Consider the following 21103-nt stretch of genomic DNA (forward strand, 5'->3'; position numbering starts at 1 on the left):
CAAACATGCTCACATATTCATGCGAAGCGTCTCGCTGCTCTGTTCTGACTTCTTATTCATGATTTGTGCTGCAGCTCCAACCCTGTTCTGAAAGCCATGTGGCCCGAGGGGAAGCTGAGCATCACCGAGGTCACCAAGCGACCTCTCACAGCGGGCACGCTCTTTAAGAACTCCATGATCTCACTGGTGGAGAACTTGGCGTCTAAGGTTAGAATGTGGGGCATACTTTTACCTGACTGAACGTCGGTTTGAAACTCAGCTCTGCCATCCGGCAGGGCTGGGCGCCTACATTAACAACGATTGGCTGTTGTTCATACAGGGTGGGAGGCGGATGGGACCTCATAACTGAGGCAATTAGGACCTCTGCTGGCTGATTGATGGCGCCTGCACAGGGTGTGGCTTTCACTAACTGAAAAGATGCAGTCGGTAGTGTACACGTGTCGGATGGGGCGTGTGTCAGTCTCGCTCTCCTCAATCAGGGCAGGGATCGGCATCAGTAGAGAGGAAGCATAATGCAGCTTCGTCATTGATTAATTTCATATTTACATTACATTTTCCGCATTTGGCAGACGCTTTTATCTAACGCGACTTACAGTACTGTGACAGTATAAGCTCTTAAGCAATTGAGGGTTAAGGGCCTTGCTCAAGGGCCCATCAATGACATTTTGGCAGTGACAAAGATTCTATTCTATTCTATGATGGCCTTCATGACAAGGGTACCTTCCAGTAGGTAGGCAGTTTGACCTAGCTTCTCCCAGATCTTTCATCCATCCAGTCACGTCTGTGTAGACGTCCACCGGTCGATAGCAACCCCAACAGTGCTATTGGCCGGCCAGCCGTCTACACAGAAGTCATTGGATCTGGACATGACTCATTGTACATGAATGGTGCAATGCAGTAACACACCCATCACAGGACGCCAATTTATCACAGAGCCTAGACATAGCCAATCATGGCTGTATGTAGGCACCTGACCGCCTGATAGCACCGCTGGGGATTCAAACCCTGAATCACAGCAGTAGTGTGCTAGCATATTTTGCCATCGTGAGTCCCAAGCGCCTAGCTGCCACATCAGACGTCATAGCCAAAAACGGGCCAGCTCCCATCTACCCATCTACCCCTCTACCTAAAATCTTTATTTGCAGTCAGGGAGGACATAAGTCACGGCGACTGTGCTCTCAATGAGATGGTGAAATGAACTTCCTCAGGCTGTCAGAAGCACTTAATCGAGGACCAGCCCTGCCTGCACTGGGAAATAAATCTCATTACTCAGGCTTTCTTTGTCCTTACCCATAATACCTTTTAACCAGGTTTTGGGGTCAAAACACGTAAACTGTTGCATATACGTCCTAGCTTGAGAATATATCTGCTTAAGAAAATACAAAGCACATTTGTATGTTCTTCTGAATAAGAGCATTTTAAACAGAATGTCAAATAAATGCACCAACTGTAGTACAAGTGAAAAAGTATCTGTCCCATTCCCAATGGCTGCCAGACCTGGATGACACAGTTGATGGAACCACAGTTGATCAAACTCAAAAAACACCATAAATGGGAATGCACATGGATGGCATGTCCACACCAACCCTGACACATCTGGCCTCTGGATTTTAAACAACTGTTGTTCTTTTACACAGTTTATTTACAAGAAAACACATTATTGATAGATGGTAGCCAATTAGATTCCGCTGCAGGCACTGCCAATCATGCCCGGCTTTTTTTTTTTAATTACTTTTATTTGTCATATATACATATACATTTGTACAGTACAATGAAATTCTTTCTTCGCATATCCCAGCTTGTTTGGAAAATGGCCTCAGAGCGCAGGGTCAGCCATCGTACGGTGCCCCTGGAGCAGACAGGGTTAAGAGCCTTGCTCAAGGACCCAACAGTGGCTGGATTTGAACCGCCAATCTTCCAGTTGATAGCCCAAAGCTCTACCCACTAGGCTACCACTGTCCCTAATAGTGGAATATCCCGCTGCGCCACCTGGGCACCCTTCCAGGATTTTCTGATAGAGAGCAGAATTCATCGTTCCATCAAATGTGACAAGCTGTCCAGGTCCGGCTGACATTGGGAAGGAGAAAAACATTTACATTTACATTTTCGGCTTTTAGCAGACGTTTTTATTCAAAGCGACTTACAGTGCTGTAAGAGTATACTGTCTAAGCAATTGAGGGTTAAGGGCCATGCTCAAGGGCCCAACAGTGACAAACTGGCAGTGGTGGAACTTGAACCAGCAACTTTCTGATTACTTGTCCAGTACCCTAACCGCTTGACTTCAACTGCCCTTATTTACTTATTTACAGTGCTGCATGACTGTACTGCATAGTAATATAATGCTACAACTGCTGGTGTATTTATTTGACTTTTTGTTTATTATGCTAGTATGTGCTTTGAGAAACAGCTCATGTAAGGTTTGACCGTGTTAATAATAATAATAATAATAAGTTACACTTATATAGCGCCTTTCACAAAACCCAAGGTCGCTTTACATACAAAAATAACAATCACACCTGAACTCGCAGGGGAGGAAAGGGAAAAGTGCAGAGAAAAGAGATGGGTTTTTAGTAAAGTTTTAAATTTAGATGGAGAAGTAGTAGAACGTAGCGAGGATGGAAGACAGTTCCAAAGCGAAGGGGCAGCAACACTGAAAGATCGGCCACCCATGGTGCTCAGTCTGAACCTGGGAGAACCACTAGGAGACCGGCATCTGATGACCTTAGGTTACGGGAGGGATTGTAGAATTTTAGGAGGTCTGAAAGATAAATAGGACCCAAACCATGGTGTGCCTTATAGGTGAGAAGTAGGATTTTCTACTGTATGCGCATGGTAATGGGCAGCCAGTGAAGCTGCTCCAGGACTGGGGTGATGTGATCAGACTTCTTTGTATGGGTTAAGATCCGTGCAGCAGAATTCTGGACCATTTGCAAGGGGTGTATTGATTTGGAGGGAAGCCAATGGAGCAGAGAATTGCAATAGTCCAGCTAAGAAGTCACAAAAGCATGGACCAGCGTCTCAGCTGCCGTAGAGGACAGTAAAAGGCGGATGCGAGCAATGTTGCGGAGATGGAAGAATGCAGACCTGGATAGAGATTTTATGTGCTGTGTTAAGGTCAGCTTAGCAATCACTGGTTGCAGGTCTTTCATTTACAGCATTTATTAGATTCATTACCTCCAGCAATATGCAGACGGGCTTTGTACTTTTCATCAGTAGAAGCATATGCAGCAGCAAATGCACTAAAAACTGGAAATAAAGCAAGCCCTTACCATCGACCCTGGCACATTTGGCTTGGTTTAATACTTATTGTCCACTGATGATACTTTTACCCAATGTTCAGTTGCAAAATGGAGAAAAGTGGACATCTGGTTAACATAATGAAACAGAAAAAAGCATTTTTGAACTTGAATGAATTCCGGAAATAAATTGTCCTATCTGATAGCTTGGTTGATTGACGTCACTGGGTGTTGCACCAGTGTGTTTTTTTTAATGCTACCCAGGCAACACAAACAACTCTCTCTTACTCTCTGTGCTCTGCTTCGTATAATCTGGTCCCACTGTGGTTTACAAGATGTAACATAAAGCCTCCACAAGGGGGCGTTTGCATACAAGTTCATTTTGTGTTTATGTGCCTGTTAAAATGTTTATTTAATTATTATTATTTTTCTCTGCAAACCATTTTGTTGGAAACAAAAACAGATTGATCATTGAATATTGATCATAATTACTGTATAAAATCATTTAGATTTGTTTATTATGTTAGTTATATTTGTCTTTAACGTTAATCTGAACATATCATTTTCTCCTGCTGGTGCGTACAGGAGCCGTACTATGTCCGCTGTATCAAACCCAATGACGTGAAATCCCCTCTGCTGTTCGAGCACGAGCGCTGTAAGCACCAGGTGGAGTACCTGGGCCTGCTGGAGAACGTCCGTGTGAGGCGTGCTGGTTTCGCGAACCGCCAGACTTACCCTCGCTTCCTACAGAGGTAAGCATTCTCTGGACCCACTGCTACCCTAACCAGGATAACAATGAGAATGAAATGTATTATCAAGACAGTGATGGAACAGTGGTCTTTTACCGAGGTTGGACAGATATTACTACAGAACAAGCAGAAATAATATCAGGACAGGTCTGACATGAATTAGACTTGTGTCCACATTACAGCCGCTTCTTATCACCTGCCAGTTTTGGGTTCCAGCACAGAGCCATGTTACATATGGAGAACCATGCTAAGCTTTATGTGACTCCACACACACTTGCACAGGCACTCGGACCAGTCCCGGCGATCACAGCAATAAAGGAAGACAGCCTGTCAAACACATGGGCACCTCTCAGGGCACCAGCTGTGCTGTAATTTTCTACATAGTGTGGCGCACCACACACTTTTGCCATGTTGGACTCCCGGTTTGCTGCTGACCTTTTCAAAGCGCCTCCAATGAGACAAACTGTTTGATATGATGCGGTAAAAGCGACTCAGGCAGTACAAACAATGCTTAACATAAACAAAGCTTATTGTGACTTATTTTACTCAAACAAAGTCTAAGAAATTCCATTAGTGGAGAAAACGAGACACTCCAATGAGACAAACTGTTTGATATGATGCAGTAAAAGCGACTCAGGCAGTACGAACAATGCTTAACATAAACAAAGCTTATTGTGACTTATTTTACTCAAAGAAATTCCATTAGTGGAGAAAACTAGTGGAGAAAAGCTTTAAGCTTTTTTACCGATAAGCGTTTTAGACTCTCTCAGAAAAGCTAATACTCATAATTTCTCAGCACCCCGAGCTGTAACACAAGTTTAAAAGTGAAACAGTGAGGAAAATACAGCTAAACACAGATACATGGAGCTTTCAGAGTGGATTAGATAGTTATTTCACACAAATGTACATTTGTCTCATATTCGCACTTTGAAGACGTTTTACCACACCGCTCAAACCAAGTGCTGAACCAAGAGGTGATTTGCGCCAAGACTCGTGGTGTGCTGCTCCACACACACACACACACACACACACACACACACACACACACACACACACACACACACACACTTGTACAGGCACCAGGACCAGTCACAGAGATCGTATATTGAGCAACAGAGGGAAGACAGCCCGTCCGACCCTCCCTTTGTGTGTCTGCTTGGCCAGGTTGGTGACTCTGATGAGGTCCGAAGTTGTGAACACTCTGCAGTGCTGCGGTACCATGTTAGACCGCTGCGCCACTTGAGCGTCCACATAGTCAAAAGTGTCGGGTGAAGCACACAAACTAGCATAGGACTGTTTTTAAAAAGAACAGAAGAAGCTCTCAGGCTCAGCTATCCCACTGATAGTAAGTCATATTTACCCCACACCCTGCTTTTGTGTGTGTGTGTGTGTGTGTGTGTGTGTGTTGGCTGTCACAGTGATGCTGAGTGGACAGTTTCTTTCAGTATTAGGTGTCAAGACATTTACATTTTCAGCATTTAGCAGACGCTTTTATCCAAAGCGACTTACACAATGAGCGGAACACGATGAGCAATTGAGGGTTAAGGGCCTTGCTCAGGGACCCAACAGTGGCAACTTGGTGGTGGCGGGGCTTAAACCGGCAACCTTCTGTTTACTAGTCCAGTACCTTAACCACTGAGCTATCACTGGCCCTGTTCTGTGTAATTCTTTAATGGGTGCAGTCCAGCTAACCTTATTTAATTTTTTTATTATTTAAGTTAAATGACATTATTTTTACTTTCACCACCACCAAATTGCTGTATGTATATTTTTTAGACAGGTCACAACACTGGCACTATTTAATGCAAATTACCTGCCCAAATAATGATTCCCTCTTCACTTCATCAGGTATAAGATGATCTCCGAGTTCACGTGGCCCAATCACGACCTGCCTTCAGACCAGGAAGCGGTAAAGCGGCTGCTGCAGGGGTGTGGCTTTGAGCACGATGTAGCCTATGGAAAGACCAAGGTGTTCATCCGCACCCCTCGCACCATCTTCAGTCTGGAGGAGCAGAGAGCCCACATGGTGCAACGGATCGTCCTGTTTCTGCAGAAGGTCAGACATTCAGACGTTCATTTTCATGTTTACCACTGCATTATCCTGGTCAGGGTCAGGGTGGGTCCGGTTTCTCAGGAATCACATGGGTCAATGCAGTAACACACACCAGACAGGACACCAATTCATCTTTTCCAAACATACGTAGCCAGTCTTTTGTATGTAGACACTTGACTGGCCGATTGCAGTTTTAGAAACTCAGGAGTGACAAAATAAACAAAATAAATTATACATTTAATTATGATATTTTGACATTTTAATTTAAAATTTTAATACGTGTCCAAGACGAATCAAGAGCCTGAATTACTTAAATCCAGAATAAATCATTCTGATTTGCATGACTAGAGGAATCTGTAGGGTTCTCCAGGTGAAACATGCTAATAAAACTACAGTGGAACCTCAATTTAACGGACTAAAAGGAGGGAGCACTGGTCCGTAAGGTGCGATTGTCCGAAACAGTGAGGTTTTTTTCCAGGGGGTGCAAAAATATACGTAGGATAGGGTCTGTAGGGTTCTCCAGGTGGAACATGCTATTGAAACTACAGTGGAACCTCAATTTAACAGACTAAAAGGGAGGTGCATTGGTCCGTAAAATGCAATTATTCGAAACAGCGAGGTTTTTTTTCCAGGGGATGTGAAAATATACAAAAACACAACACTAAGGTCCACAAAAGTGCTAAACATGCACATAAACAAACAGTAAAATAAACAACGTAAATAAATATAGTGGTATGTAATGTAAAACCTGTAAATAAATATTGAAATTGGAGTTTTGTACTACTGGGGAGAAAGTTTATTTACCTTGTGTGGTGGGGAAATACTAACAGTATCTATTATTCTGAGTCTGAAGCACTGCTGGTGGCCACTGGAGCAGTGCTGGTGCATAACTAAGCCCTAGAACGTGCAATAATTAAGCATAAAACACAGAAAAAAAGGCAAGAACAAAGCGAGCCTCCTGACAAAATAAAGCATAAATCACTCATGTAAACAGAGAGACGTGCACCATCTAGCGGGCAATTACCGAACTACTAGGGTTGGTAGGCTTCTCTCTGGAATTTTAAGGCATTAAAACCACCTCCTTGTTTCTACACTGTCCATTTTTTCAGCTCCACTTATCATATAGAAGCACTTTGTAGCTCTACAATTACTGACTGTAGTCCATCTGTTTCTCTGCATTCTTTTTTAACCTGCTTTTACTTAAATGGTCAGGACCACCACAGAGTAGGTATTATTTAGGTGGTGGATCATTCTCAGCACTGCAGTGACACTGACATGGTGGTGGTGTGTTAGTGTGCGTTGTGCTGGTATGAGTGGATCAGACACAGCAGCGCTGCTGGAGTTTTTAAATACCATGTTCACTCACTGTCCACTCTATTAGACACTCCTGCCTAGTTGGTCCACCTTGTAGATGTAAAGTCAGAGACGATCGCTCATCTATTGCTGCTGTTTGAGTTGGTCATCTTCTAGACCTTCATCAGTGGTCACAGGACGCTGCCCATGGGGTGCTGTTGGCTGGATATATTTTTGGTTGGTGGACTATTCTCATTCCAGCAGTGACAGTGAGGTGTTTAAAACACCATCAGCACTGCTGTGTCTTATCCACTCATACCAGCACAACACACACTAACACACCACCACCATGTCAGTGTTACTGCAGTGCTAAAAATGATCCACCACCCAAATAATACCTGCTTTGTAGTGGTCCTGGGAGTCCTGACCATTGAAGAATGGGGGCTAACAAAGCATGCAGAGAAACAGATGGACTACAGTCAGAAATTGTAGAACTACAAAGTGCTTCTATATGGTAAGTGGAGCTGATAAAATGGACAATGTGTGTAGAAACAAGGAGGTGGTTTTAATATTATGGCTGATCAGTGTATGTGTATATAATATATACATGGTAAATATATCATTTTTCACAGAAGAGATACAGTAGATTAAAGACAGAACTATGCAACGAAATAACAACCTTGTGATTAGATGGGTTTAGTGTATTTCAACTTTGTGCATAAAATAATTGCATATAATATATTAAACCTATATTAAACATTTATTTTGCTTTTAAAAAAAATATGGAGCCTAATTTAATCTGATAGGATGTGGACCTGCTAGCGCACACACACACACACACACACACACACTCACAAGAGGCGAACAGACTCCAACAGAGGGGCTCATCTGCACTGCTGCCTCTCAGGATCTCTTCAGTCAACAACTGACTAGACACAACAAGGCCACGTGCCAAACGTCTGCTCATAAAATTCCATCTTCCCATGGCAGAAAATACAAAAAAACCCTGTATTGACATTGTTTGTGCAGTATATTGTGATATTGAGAGCTCATACAGGATGCAGCACATCACTGTACTGTTAAAGAACAGTTGTACTGCCGAGCTTTATTTTTACTTCTCTAAAAATACCAGAGGTGGCAAAAGTGCTCCCATTTCTCACTCAAGTGAAATGTTATTAATAAAGAAAAGGTGTTGAGGTGATAATTAGATTAATGGCACTTTGTTTTTAGGGAGAAATTAGACTGACTTTTTGCAGAAATTATTCACACTGACAATTTGTGACCTTAATATTAATTTTTTCTATTATTCATTCATTTTTATTTAAGGTAAGACTCAGTGACTCTCTAGTGCACCCAGCAGCTAAACTCAATCAAAAGGCATTGTTCGAATTATGGGGGGATAGGATGGTTCTGACCCTCTTAATTAATACCTGAACTTCCCCCACCTCCAAAAGAGGTACAAAGTTGGAGGGGGGTGTTAGTTAGCTAAACTCTAACTTTAAGCAAAACTAAGAAACTAGCTGATATTAGCATTCATCAATTTGCAGTTAACGCAATTTAATTTAGAAAATCGAAAAGCAATAAAGTGTATTAAAGAATAACTAGCTAGCTACTTATATAACATACATTTTCTGGCTTGTGCTACTGCAACCTTAATGAACCTTATTGTCACTGAATTTTTTTTATTTTATCTTTTATCACCTTTGGTCAGGGTTACAGTGGGATGGATGCGACTCCATCGCGGGACTTTAGAAGTGTAGAAGTAATAAATATAATGGTAATAGTATAAAGTATAAAATAATATAGTAATAATAAAAATATAAGATTTTAGATTTTTTTTATGTACTTTTAGCACTTACACATACACAAGTCCAAATAAATACATAGTCCAAATCCAAAAGAAATATCCAAATGACCAAAATATGTGTTTAAGAGCATAACAAAAAGTATTTCGATGTATAACATAAGTACCTTGTGTTAATAGCTTTTACCTTTGTGCTTTTTATTATTTATACTTGTTGAGTTAGCTTAGCTTGGATATGTTTGAACATGCAATTTTCCAACAAACTTTAACTGCATACTACTGCAGTTATGAAGCTTGTAAAACCATCATTAGATCATAAGTTACAAGTCATGGCTGAACTGTCAAATGCTAAAGCCTTTATTTGTCATATATACAGTACATACAGTATATAGTACAATGAAATTGAAATTGTAGAGATTAGGGTTTTTACATGGTTGGAACACTGTATGCTCTAAGAAAAAGTCTGTAAAGCTACAGTAAGAATTGTAAGCAATATTATGAGTATAACAGGTGTGTAAAAAGGGAATGTGTGCATATGTGTAACAGTCTGTGAGTGATATACTAATTCTCAATATAGTTGAGTGAGTGAACTGCATTGTAATGCTAATTCAGCATCGGACAGGGTTACCTGCATTCTTCTACTGGTAACAGTTTATTTACTAGATGAAATAATTCTAATTCAGCTCTGTCCTCACATGGCTTCTCCACAAACTCCCAGCAAGTAGCAGCAAGCTGCATTGATTTTGATTTACATTCTGACAGTATCTGACATGAACTGTATGACGTTTCTATCAATGCAGCGATGGAACCAGATATTATTCGGACACTGCAGTGTTTGTTTTTCCTGATCCCTTGAAGGAATAGTGACATCTTCTGGGATGTTGACACTTTGTAAGTACAGTGTTCCCCCCAGGTGATGGCTGTCTCAACAGAGCTAATATCAGATGTGCTTATCTGAGCTGAGTGACAGCCACTGAGGTGATGAAAACACACACAGAAAATGAGTCTGAGCTAGCCGTGGGCATCCTGCTCTTCACGTTATCTTTCCTTCTTTGTCCTTCTTTCTGTCTGTGTGCATCTGTTGTCAGCTTTAGATCATTGTATATACTGCAGTTCTTTATCAGTATAAAATAATTCATGCTGATCATGCCTGTGTTGCCAGATTTGGCAGAACTGGTGTCAAGACTCTCATTCCCCAACAAGTATACATCCTGCTATTTTTTTACATATATTAATAAAGTGGGGGGCAAAAGTCTGAAAAGTGAAAATGCTTTGATTTGGCATTTTCTTGAATTTAAAACAAGGTTTTTCATTTATAAAAATTTTTTTTATCCATTTTGCCTATTAATTTGTGCAACTGGGCAGTGGTAGTTTAGTAGTTAAGTTTCTGAACGTCTTTGAACACCCACCACTTCCAAGATGCCATTGCTGGACCCCTGAACAAGCTGCTTTACCTTCGACTTGGACAGTATTTGGTATTAAGAATGCTGAACAGTGATACTGGTACTGAATAAGTAATAAGAATGTCATTGGTTTAATATATATATATATACAAATCCACTCAATTATTGTCGATGTGAATTTTTGGGCATGGTTTCATTAAACCCCTTGTCACTTCTCACATTTGTTTTCGTGACAAAACGTAGTTTGGGAGACAAGACAAGACGTGTAGTGTGAAAACCACAACGACTTAAAAGACTCCCGAGTGCGAAAGATCCAGCTGAGTAGTGTGAACTGTACAGCGACCCGGCAACTCAGAAAGTCGTGTAGTATGAACTTGGCATTAGCAAAGCCTGTAGATCTCTATACTCCATACATGATACAGCTCTGTGTAGGAGCCCAACAATGGCAGTTGTTAGAAAGCAACCAGAGATTGGACACGTGTCGGAGGGGGGATGTGGGATGTGGTGATCCAGCTCTCCATGAACAGATTGCTGGTTGTGCAAGCAGCAGCGGATTTGGGTGTCGGAAATTGGAGATGACTAAACTGTGAGATAAAGACAGGAAAAGTCCTGAGGGATAAAACGATTGTGTAATAAGTCAGACGTTTGTGGAATGAAATAAAAATAGACTCCCTCCATCATGGTTGCTGAAGTTTCGAATGTAAAAAGCAATGAAGCATCTATTTGTGTGTCCAAGATGTGCTTATTAAACTGAGCTCAGCTGCTCTGGGTAACAAGATGCCTGACTTTCCTTTGCATCTGGCATTTTCTGGCATTCCAGGCCTGACTAAACTCAGTTTACCTCTTTTAATTAGTTCCCAGTGCCCTATACTATCCTTCTATCTTCTCCTAGCATCTATCAGGTTCTTTCATCAGAAGTTGGCCTGTAGTTCTGAAGACGTTGCTCCGAGGCTCTACTGAAGGACTCACAGTGTACTTCATCAGTAGCGGCTTTGAACAGAAGGGATCTGAAGCAAATGAAAACCGCTTCATACTGAATTTAAGTAATTCTTTATAAATCGGCATGTTTTAATCCATTTTTAATATGTTTAAGTCTGGCCATCAACATCGTACAGAATGTATGAGATCAAAACATTTTAGTTTACTCTTATCTTTTAATGTTTGCATGAATATTTTCCAAAGCATCATAGCGCTGGTGGGCTCTGCCACGCCAGCTGGGACTTCATTGGTTGTAAATAGTTGATATGAAAATGTTAATGGGTGATGTGGGATTTTGGGAAGCTACTGTTTTTGTGCTTTTTTTGTGTTGATTTTGAGACCTCTTCTCAGTCTATGTGCAGAGTTATAGGTAAGGAAGGTTTAGAATGTGCACTTAGTAAGTATAATCAGTGTGTCTTGATAAAATAAGGTTTGAAAAAGCTGGATCGTCATGTCAAACAATGTGTTTTTAAGTGTACCGTCTAGCTTTAGCACTTAGACCAGGCCATTTAATAGGATCATTGTTTGATCATCAGTTTTGGGTAAAAAAAAAAGCCCCAACGAGCTGGATAAGTTTGTAGATCCACAGCAGATCTGTAACAAATTGTGTTTACTGATGAAAATCTTCTCTTAAATCCATCTGGTTACATTCATTACAAAATGAGTACAAATTGACAGTGGGAGCCTAGTGGGTAGAGCTTTGGGCTATCAATTGTAAGGTTGAGAGTTGGAATTCCAGCTCTGTCATTCAACCACTGTTGGACAAGGCCCTTAACCCTCGCTGCTCCAGAGGCGCTGTACAATGGCTGACCCTGCGCCCTGACCCCAGCTTTCAAACGAGCCGGAATATGTGTTGTACTGTACATCTGTAAATGTACACTATATTGCCAAAGGTATTCACTCACCCATCCAAACCAATGAATTCAGGTGTTCCAATCACCTCCATGGCCACAGGTGTATAAATCCAAGCACCTAGGCATGCAGACTGCTTCTATACACATTTGTGAAAGAATGGGTCGCTCAGTGAGCTCAGTGAATTCCAGCGTGGTGCTGTGATAGGATGCCACCTGTGCAACAAGTCCAGTTGTGAAATTTCCTCGCTACTAAATATTCCACAGTCAACTGTCAGTGGTATTATAACAAAGTGGAAGTGATTGGGAACGACAGCAACTCAGCCACGAAGAGGTAGGCCACGTAAAATGACAGAGCGGTGTCAGCAGATGCTGAGGCGCGTAGTGCGCAGAGGTCGTCAATCGCTACAGACCTCCAAACTTCATGTGGCCTTCAGATTAGCTCAAGAACAGTGCAAAATGGCAAACTACGATCTCTTCTTGCTCGTAAACAATTGAGCCCTTTTTTTTTACATTTAACTCTTTGTATCCAATCATAATAACATCTCTTGTGGAACGTCAAAACAGGTCTCGACTCCAGTTTCCAGTTTTAAATTGTCCCCGTCCCAGCTTTTTTGGAATATGTTGCAGTAAAAGCAATATGTCTGGCCTCATGAGACTAGTTCAGAGTTGGACCCAAACTTGACTCTCAATGACTCTCACTTCTATTCTGAAGCAAATTTTGAGTAGACCTTATTTTGGCTAGTCGTGGTCTGGGATTGGTCTGGGTCTGGGATGCAACCGACCTTGTTTTGACTACAGCACAGCATGGTTAGCATTTCCACAGAATTCTTTATCAATAAAAAATTAATAGAACAAATTATACCAATGACTAATTATGCCCAAAGTCTTAATTATGGGTCGGTAGAAATTACAGTTTGCTGAGGAGGCTGTGGAGGCAGTGATTACGTCAGAAGCCATGCTGTTGCATTAATGACTGAAGAATTTTTGCCCACTCCAAACACACACACACACACACAGTCTGCAGCAGTTTGTTAGAGGTCACCGCCAAAATAATCGCCTCCTTCACAGTGGCGAGCAGCTCATCAGCCCCGTGATATTGATTTATGAAAATGGTTTTCTCTCTCACTCCTTACCGCCCTCTCTCTTCGTCTCTGGTGATTAGCGGTTAGGATTTGTTGTGCTTGTGCTAAACCTTGTCAGAATGCGATGCTATTAGGCCAGTGCCCTTGCTTCGAGTGTCTTGTGGAGAACCACAGATATTCCCCATGAGGGTTCACACATGCTTGATTGTGGGTTTGAATTTGAGTCCTGGTTGTTGGGGAAGGAGGGGGAGGGGGGGGGGCGGGGGGGGGGCGGTTACTGAACAGTTTGCCTGTCCTGCTGATTAATGATAAGCCAGCTTGCATTCCCTTAGTCATCCGTCACTGTTTGGTGACATCTGAAGACAAAAAAATACGGAACATATTGAAGTGGGTTATTTAGAAATTGCCGTTGATTGTGAGCTGGTTGTGCTGCAAGTTCTGGTAATAAATAGGCTGTTTTTGAGTGATCATGTTTCATAAAACATGATCACTCATATTGTGAATTTTTGGATATATGATTTTGTTTATAAATACTGTAGTTTCCAAAAATTACCACTGGAGCCACTGAAGTACCAAGCTTTAAACTAGGGCTGGCACAGATCCGATACACCGATACAATATCGGTATCGGTCCGATATTGGGCCAAATCACTGGATCGGATATCGGAAGGGAAAAACCATGTAATCCGATCCGATACTGTTGCTTAATGTAAATAACACTTCATGTAAATAAGGCCATTGTTTGTGTGCAATGCAATAACACACGAAGATACTGTATGTTCTAACAGTGACATTTATTGCCAGCGTCTTTCATCTTAATGACATCATTAACATGTGCCACTGATCTACAACTTATCTGCAACAGTCATTCAGAAATTAAAACACACTGAGCTACTTCAACTTTTAGCATTTTAAAAAATCATCTACTACTGCCACATCTAAAAACACTGTTTAAACACAATAAAAATCATCTACTACTGCCACATCTAAAAACACAGTTTAAACACAATAAAAATCACTTTATAAATGATAAATCACTTACCTGAGACAGACAGACAGACAGACAGACAGACAGACAGATGTGTAAAAGACTGCATTGTAATTTACTATTATTTTACATTAAAATTAATTTTACATATATTAATTAATAAAATTAATTTAACATTAATTTACTATCATTAACATTAATTGTATTATTTAATTTATGTATTATTTAATTTATGTTTATTTAAAAGCTAGGAAACACACATCCGCACATTGAATGGTTTAATGCGGGCACAATGTGGGTATAATTTACATTTAATACAAGTAAACACCTCAGACACCTGTCATTTGTCCTTGACCTGAATATGTGGGGTGGTTAAATTCCAAAATTCCATTGAATGCCCCCCGCTACCTGCTAGCAGCCTAGCTGGCTCATTGCCAGATTTCTGTTCAGCCAGTGACTCAATTAAAAAGCCAATCAGGGCCGTTAAGCAGAGCAATCAGTCACGCTTTACTGCGCTGAGACTCTCCCACCCCGGCTTTGACGAGGCTGTAAATTTGGCGCAGAAAAGCCCAGGGAGGCCATGCGGCATTGTGTTCAAGTGGTTAACGCACCGATCAGATTAGCTTATTGGAGGGGAGGGGATGACCGTCTGCTCCCGGCCTCATTTACCCACACTCCCCTGTGCATGGAAGGTCTGGCTGCTCTTCTGTTTAAACATCTCCAGCACAATCCACATGTCCTCAGACACTCTCGCTACTCGAGCCTTAAATTATTTCTTAAAGTTGTTAATGTGCTCGTGCATAAATGTTTGATTTAAAGTGACAGGAGGGTGTCTTGGTGAACTGGTTGGAAGCAGGAAATATTATGACAAGAGTGTCAGAATCAGAGGTGATGTAGCGTGACTGTGTTGCAGTTTGGATCGACTGTGTGGTGCAGTGACTCACGCTGGCCTCCGGTGTGCGAGAGAGAGCGGTGTGCATAGCTAGCTAGAGAGAAAGATACAGGATTTTTCTTGGATCTGATTTACTTGTATCCCCGGCAATGTTCTGATTTGCTTGTGCAGTCAAATAGATTTCACAGTGAGTGACGTATTAACAGTGTTTGGTTTATTTGGTTTAGATAGTAGGGCGGCACAGTGGCTCGGTGGGTAGCACTGTCGCCTCACAGCAAGAAGGTCCTGGGTTCGATCCCCAGGCAGGGCGGTTCGAGTCCTTTCTGTGCAGAGTTTGCATGTTCCCCCGTGTCTGCGTGGGCTTCCTCCGGGAGCTCCGGTGTCCTCCCACAGTCCAAAAACATGCAGTCAGGTTAATTTAATTACCTTATAGGTGAATGGGTGTTTGTATGTGTGGGTGGGTGGGTGGGTGTATGTGTGTCTGCCCTGCAATGGACTGGCGCCCTGTACAGGGTGCTATTGTGTGCCTTGCGCCTATTGAAAAGCTGGGGTAGGTTCCATTTAACAGATTTCTGATTTAACAGACAACATCTGGAAAACCGAATGTCCGGTCCGATTGTTTAAAATTCCTGAGAGAAGCGTACCAGGACCAGTAGTTTAGTAATTGTCCAGTAGCCAGCGCACGTCTCTCTGTTTACATGAGTGATATATTTTCACACCCCCTGGAAAAAGACCTTGCTGTTTTGGACAAACGCATTTTACGGATCAGTGCTCCCCCTTTTAGTCCGTTAAATTGAGGTTCCTCTGTACCTACGAAAGAGATTACTGTTAATACAGGTAATACAGGTATGGTGAAATAGCAGTACTTTATCACACATAACAGCACTGCTTGGACATTTCAACCAGTTAGAACTAGTCAGAACTACCTGTTATATACAGTATACACATTATAAAGAAATCAGTACATGCGTTTAGCTATCAAAATTAATTTTAATGACTTGGATCCAGTGTTAATTTTGACAGCACATTTTGATTTAGTCTTAGTCATAGTCTTTTGACTAAAATGTCATTTAGTTTTAGTCATAATTTAGTCATCTGAATTGTTTTAGTTTTAGTCTAGTTTTAGTCGACTAATTATCATAAGAATATGGTCGACTAAATCTACAGTCGATTCAGTCGACTAAAATATAAAGGGTGTAAAATGTAAATGCTTTGTCATCAGTTCCCTTGAATTATTTAAGTCATTATATACACTTACACAAAATGAAACATTTTTTAACCAGTTATGGATTATTATTAATGTTTGAATGTGCAATACACACAAAAACAGATTTAACTTATTTCAAACAACATCTTTAATTACCTGACCTTGCTTATTGAGCATAACAATAACAAAATATTAATGACCAGTAGGCCTGCTCTGCCTGAAAAGTATATGCATTGTTAATAACAAATTGCATATTACATTCTTTATAAAACTGGGTACCATAAAAGCAGCTGTGACATTATGTTGCCATTATACTGCCAGCCGTGCCAGATGTTGTTTCAGATTTGTTGTGTTTTTACCCGAGATCGTCGCCCCACACATCGTCTTGTTTTTCATGACATCAAATGAGAAATGTGTTCATATATCGGCTCTCCTCTTCCTCCCTGTTGACATTGTGGAGTTCACCTAGTTCCATGAGTAAAGACAGTTCACAGACTAGTCTGGTCTTCCCGGGTTTAGATCAAATTTGTGCAAGTGTGCGCTTACTCCAGTACTGCAAAAGAGATTAGTACTGATTGGATGGCTACCCGGCTTGTCCCGCCTCTCCACATACACTAAAGTAGTTATGATTGGATCTCTTTCTAACTTGTCCCTACCTTCCACAAAACTAAATCAGTTCTGATTGGATGTCGTCCCTGCCAAACATTTTCATCTCGTTTTTATTCGTTGACGAAAGTGTCGATTCATTTAGTCATAGTTTTTATCCTTTTATGTAGTTTCTATTTAGTTATTGTCTCGTTTTTGTCATGAAAAAAAGGTTCGTTGACGAAAACTATGACGAAAATCATTCGTCAACGAAATTAACACTGCTTGGATCAATATAAACCAGTAGAGGAAAGAAAATTGTTTTGTCTACCAGGACATGTCTGGAGCACATATAATGCAGGTTACAAGTCTAGAGAGAAAGATACAAGGTTTATTCTCGAATCTGATTTACTGGGATCCCTGACAATGTTCTGATTTGCTTGTGAAGTCAAATAGATTTCACGGCGGTCTGGACTTGAGTGGGTGAAGTATTAAGAGTATTTGTGCAAAAAGCTCCAGCAGCGCTGCTGTGTCTGATCCGCTCATACCAGCACAACACACACTAACACACCACCACCATGTCAGTGTCACTGCAGTGCTGAGAATCATCCACCACCTAAATAATACCTACTCTGTGGGGGTCCTGACCGTTGAAGAACCGGGTGAAAGCATGCTAAAAAGGTATGTAGAGAAATAGATGGACTACAGTCAGTAAGTGCTTCTATATGGTAAGTGGAGCTGATAAAATGGACAGTGAGTGTAGAAGCAAGGAGGTGGTCATAATGGTATGCTTGATCGGTGTATGTACGAACTCTGATCTTGTCTGGGGGTGAAGTTCTATATTGTGCGCAAAACAATGGTCTATCTTACTCTTTGCTGAGACAAGCAAGCAAGTGCAGCTACGACGGGGAGTGAGATGCATTTTTTTAATAAAGATTAAGAAAGCCTATTCGGTTGGCAATGATGATAATAGCAAACACTGTTTTCACAAGAAGAATGGTCCCGATTTCATCTCCACTCTCTTCGATGAGGCATAGACGGTTGTGTCCGGGATCTGGTTACGTGAGGGTGGTTTAGCATCCAGTGCGACAAGTCCATGGACAGCAGCAGTACATCGCAGCTTTTTTTTTTTAAATCTTACATAACTGATAATTACGTAATAGATAATTACAGATTATTTTGTTCAAAAATGTTACAAACGATGAAGATGTAACAATGATTGATGTAATTAATGATTTCCTACAAAATCTTATAGAAGTAATAATTTATAGAAAAAAAAACATCTGTGTGTGTATATACACACCTGGTTGACCCCTGGTTTAAGTAGTTCTTACAAAAAAGATTACTGTTGCAATAGTGGTCAGTTCAGTAATACAGGTATGGTGAAATAACAGTGGTTTATATATAACAGCTCTGCTTGGACATTTCTAGAACATTTCATTCAGTTAGAACTAGTCAGAACTAGTCTGAGTTATATACAGTATACACATTATAAAGAAGCCAGTAAATGCTTTTAACTGTTTAAATTCATTTTGATCACTTGGATCAATATAAACCTGGAGGAAAAAAGTTAATTGAATCGGTTTAGATTACCAGGACATGTCTGGGGCACATTTAATGCAGGTTACCAGGTATCTAGAGAGAAAGATACAGGTTTTATTCTCGGATCTGATTTACTGTTATACAGTGGGGAAAATAAGTATTTGATCCCCTGCTGATTTTGTAAGTTTACCCCCTTACAAAGACTTGAACAGTCTATAATTTTTATGGAAGGTTTATTTTAACAGAGAGAGACAGAATATCAACAAAAAATCCAGAAAAAAACATTAAATAAAAGTTATAAATTAATTTGTATTTAATTATGGGAAATAAGTATTTGATCCCCTACCAACAAGCAAAAATTCTGACCCCCACAGACCGGTTATGTGCCCATGAGGCACACAAATTGGTCCTGTCCCTGTATAAAAGACTCCTGTCACAGAATCAGTTTCTTCCGTTCAAATCTCTCGACCACCATGGGCAAGACCAAAGAGCTATCAAAGGATGTCAGGGACAAGATTGTAGACCTGCACAAGGCTGGAATGGGCTACAAGACCATCAGCAAGAGACACTTGGTGAGAAAGAGACCACTGTTGGTGCGATAATTCGAAAATGGAAGAAATACAAGATCACAGTCAATCACCCTCACTCTGGAGCTCCATGCAAGATCTCACCTGGTGGGGTAAGAATGATTCTGAGAAAGGTGAGGTCAGTCCAGAATTACACGGGAGGAGCTTGTCAATGATCTCAAGGGAGATTTCAGCAGGATTTCTTAAACCTTTTTTAAGCGACCCACATTTTGTTCATGATTTTTACTGCAACCAAGACAACACAAATGATGCATCAAAACAAAATATCCTTAATTAATGAAATTGGTGATAATCTGGTCCCACTGTGGTTTACAAAATGTAACATAAAGCCTCCCCTAGGGGGTGTTCATTTTGTGTTTACGTGCTTGTTAAAATTAGTTTATTTAATTATTATTATATTTCTGTGTGACCCATTTTTTTGGCTTGTGATCCTTGGTTTTGGAAAACCCTGTCATACAGCATACACATTATAAATAAATCAGGAAATGCTTTTAGCTGTTTATATACAGGGGTTGGACAAAATAACTGAAACACCTGTCATTTTAGTGTGGTAGGTTTCATGGCTAAATTGGACCAGTCTGGTGGCCAATCTTCATTAATTGCACATTGCACCAGTAAGAGCAGAGTGTGAAGGTTCAATTAGCAGGGTAAGAGCACAGTTTTGCTCAAAATATTGCAATGCACACAACATTATGGGTTACACACCAGAGTTCAAAAGAGGACAAATTGTTGGTGCATGTCTTGCTGGCGCATCTGTGACCAAGACAGCAAGTCTTTGTGATGTATCAAGAGCCACGGTATCCAGGGTAATGTCAGCATACCACCAAGAAGGACAAACCACATCCAACAGGATTAACTGTGGACGCAAGAGGAAGCTGTCTGAAAGGGATGTTCGGGTGCTGACCCGGATTGTATCCAAAAAACATAAAACCACGGCTGCCCAAATCACGGCAGAATTAAATGTGCACCTCAACTCTCCTGTTTCCACCAGAACTGTCCGTCGGGAGCTCCACAGGGTCAATATACACGGCCGGGCTGCTATAGCCAAACCTTTGGTCACTCGTGCCGATGCCAAACATCGGTTTCAATGGTGCAAGGAGCGCAAATCTTGGGCTGTGGACAATGTGAAACATGTATTGTTCTCTGATGAGTCCACCTTTACTGTTTTCCCCACATCCGGGAGAGTTACGGTGTGGAGAACCCCAAAGAAGCGTACCACCCAGACTGTTGCATGCCCAGAGTGAAGCATGGGGGTGGATCAGTAATGGTTTGGGCTGCCATATGATGGCATTCCCTTGGCCCAATACTTGTGCTAGATGGGCGCGTCACTGCCAAGGACTACCGAACCATTCTGGAGGACCATGTGCATCCAATGGCGGTGCCGTGTATCAGGATGACAATGCACCAATACACACAGCAAGACTGGTGAAAGATTGGTTTGATGAACATGAAAGTGAAGTTGAACATCTCCCATGGCCTGCACAGTCACCAGATCTAAATATTATTGAGCCACTTTGGGGTGTTTTGGAGAAGCGAGTCAGGAAACGTTTTCCTCCACCAGCATCACGTAGTGACCTGGCCACTATCCTACAAGAAGAATGGCTTAAAATCCCTCTGACCACTGTGCAGGACTTGTATATGTCATTTCCAAGACGAATTGACGCTGTATTGGCCGCAAAAGGAGGCCCTACACCATACTAATACATTATTGTGGTCTAAAACCAGGTGTTTCAGTTATTTTGTCCAACCCCTGTACATTTTAATGACCTGGATCAATATAAACCTGGAGAGAAAAGGAAATTGAATCCGTTTAGACTACCAGGACACGTCTGGAGCACATTTAATGCATTT

General features: G+C 41.3%; 1 protein-coding gene across 1 annotated transcript in view; it reads left to right on the forward strand.

The window, feature by feature from the left end:
• Window positions 1-21103, forward strand: part of myo1d (myosin 1D) — a 128852-nt gene that overhangs the window by 67736 nt on the left and 40013 nt on the right. The window contains exons 14-16 of the mRNA XM_063003078.1: window positions 75-207; window positions 3822-3988; window positions 5834-6041. Coding sequence (XP_062859148.1) covers window positions 75-207; window positions 3822-3988; window positions 5834-6041 — 508 coding nt within the window. The remainder of the gene's footprint in view (window positions 1-74; window positions 208-3821; window positions 3989-5833; window positions 6042-21103) is intronic.

Source organism: Trichomycterus rosablanca, chromosome 10, assembly GCF_030014385.1.
Source record: "Trichomycterus rosablanca isolate fTriRos1 chromosome 10, fTriRos1.hap1, whole genome shotgun sequence".
Lineage (NCBI taxonomy): Eukaryota > Metazoa > Chordata > Actinopteri > Siluriformes > Trichomycteridae > Trichomycterus > Trichomycterus rosablanca.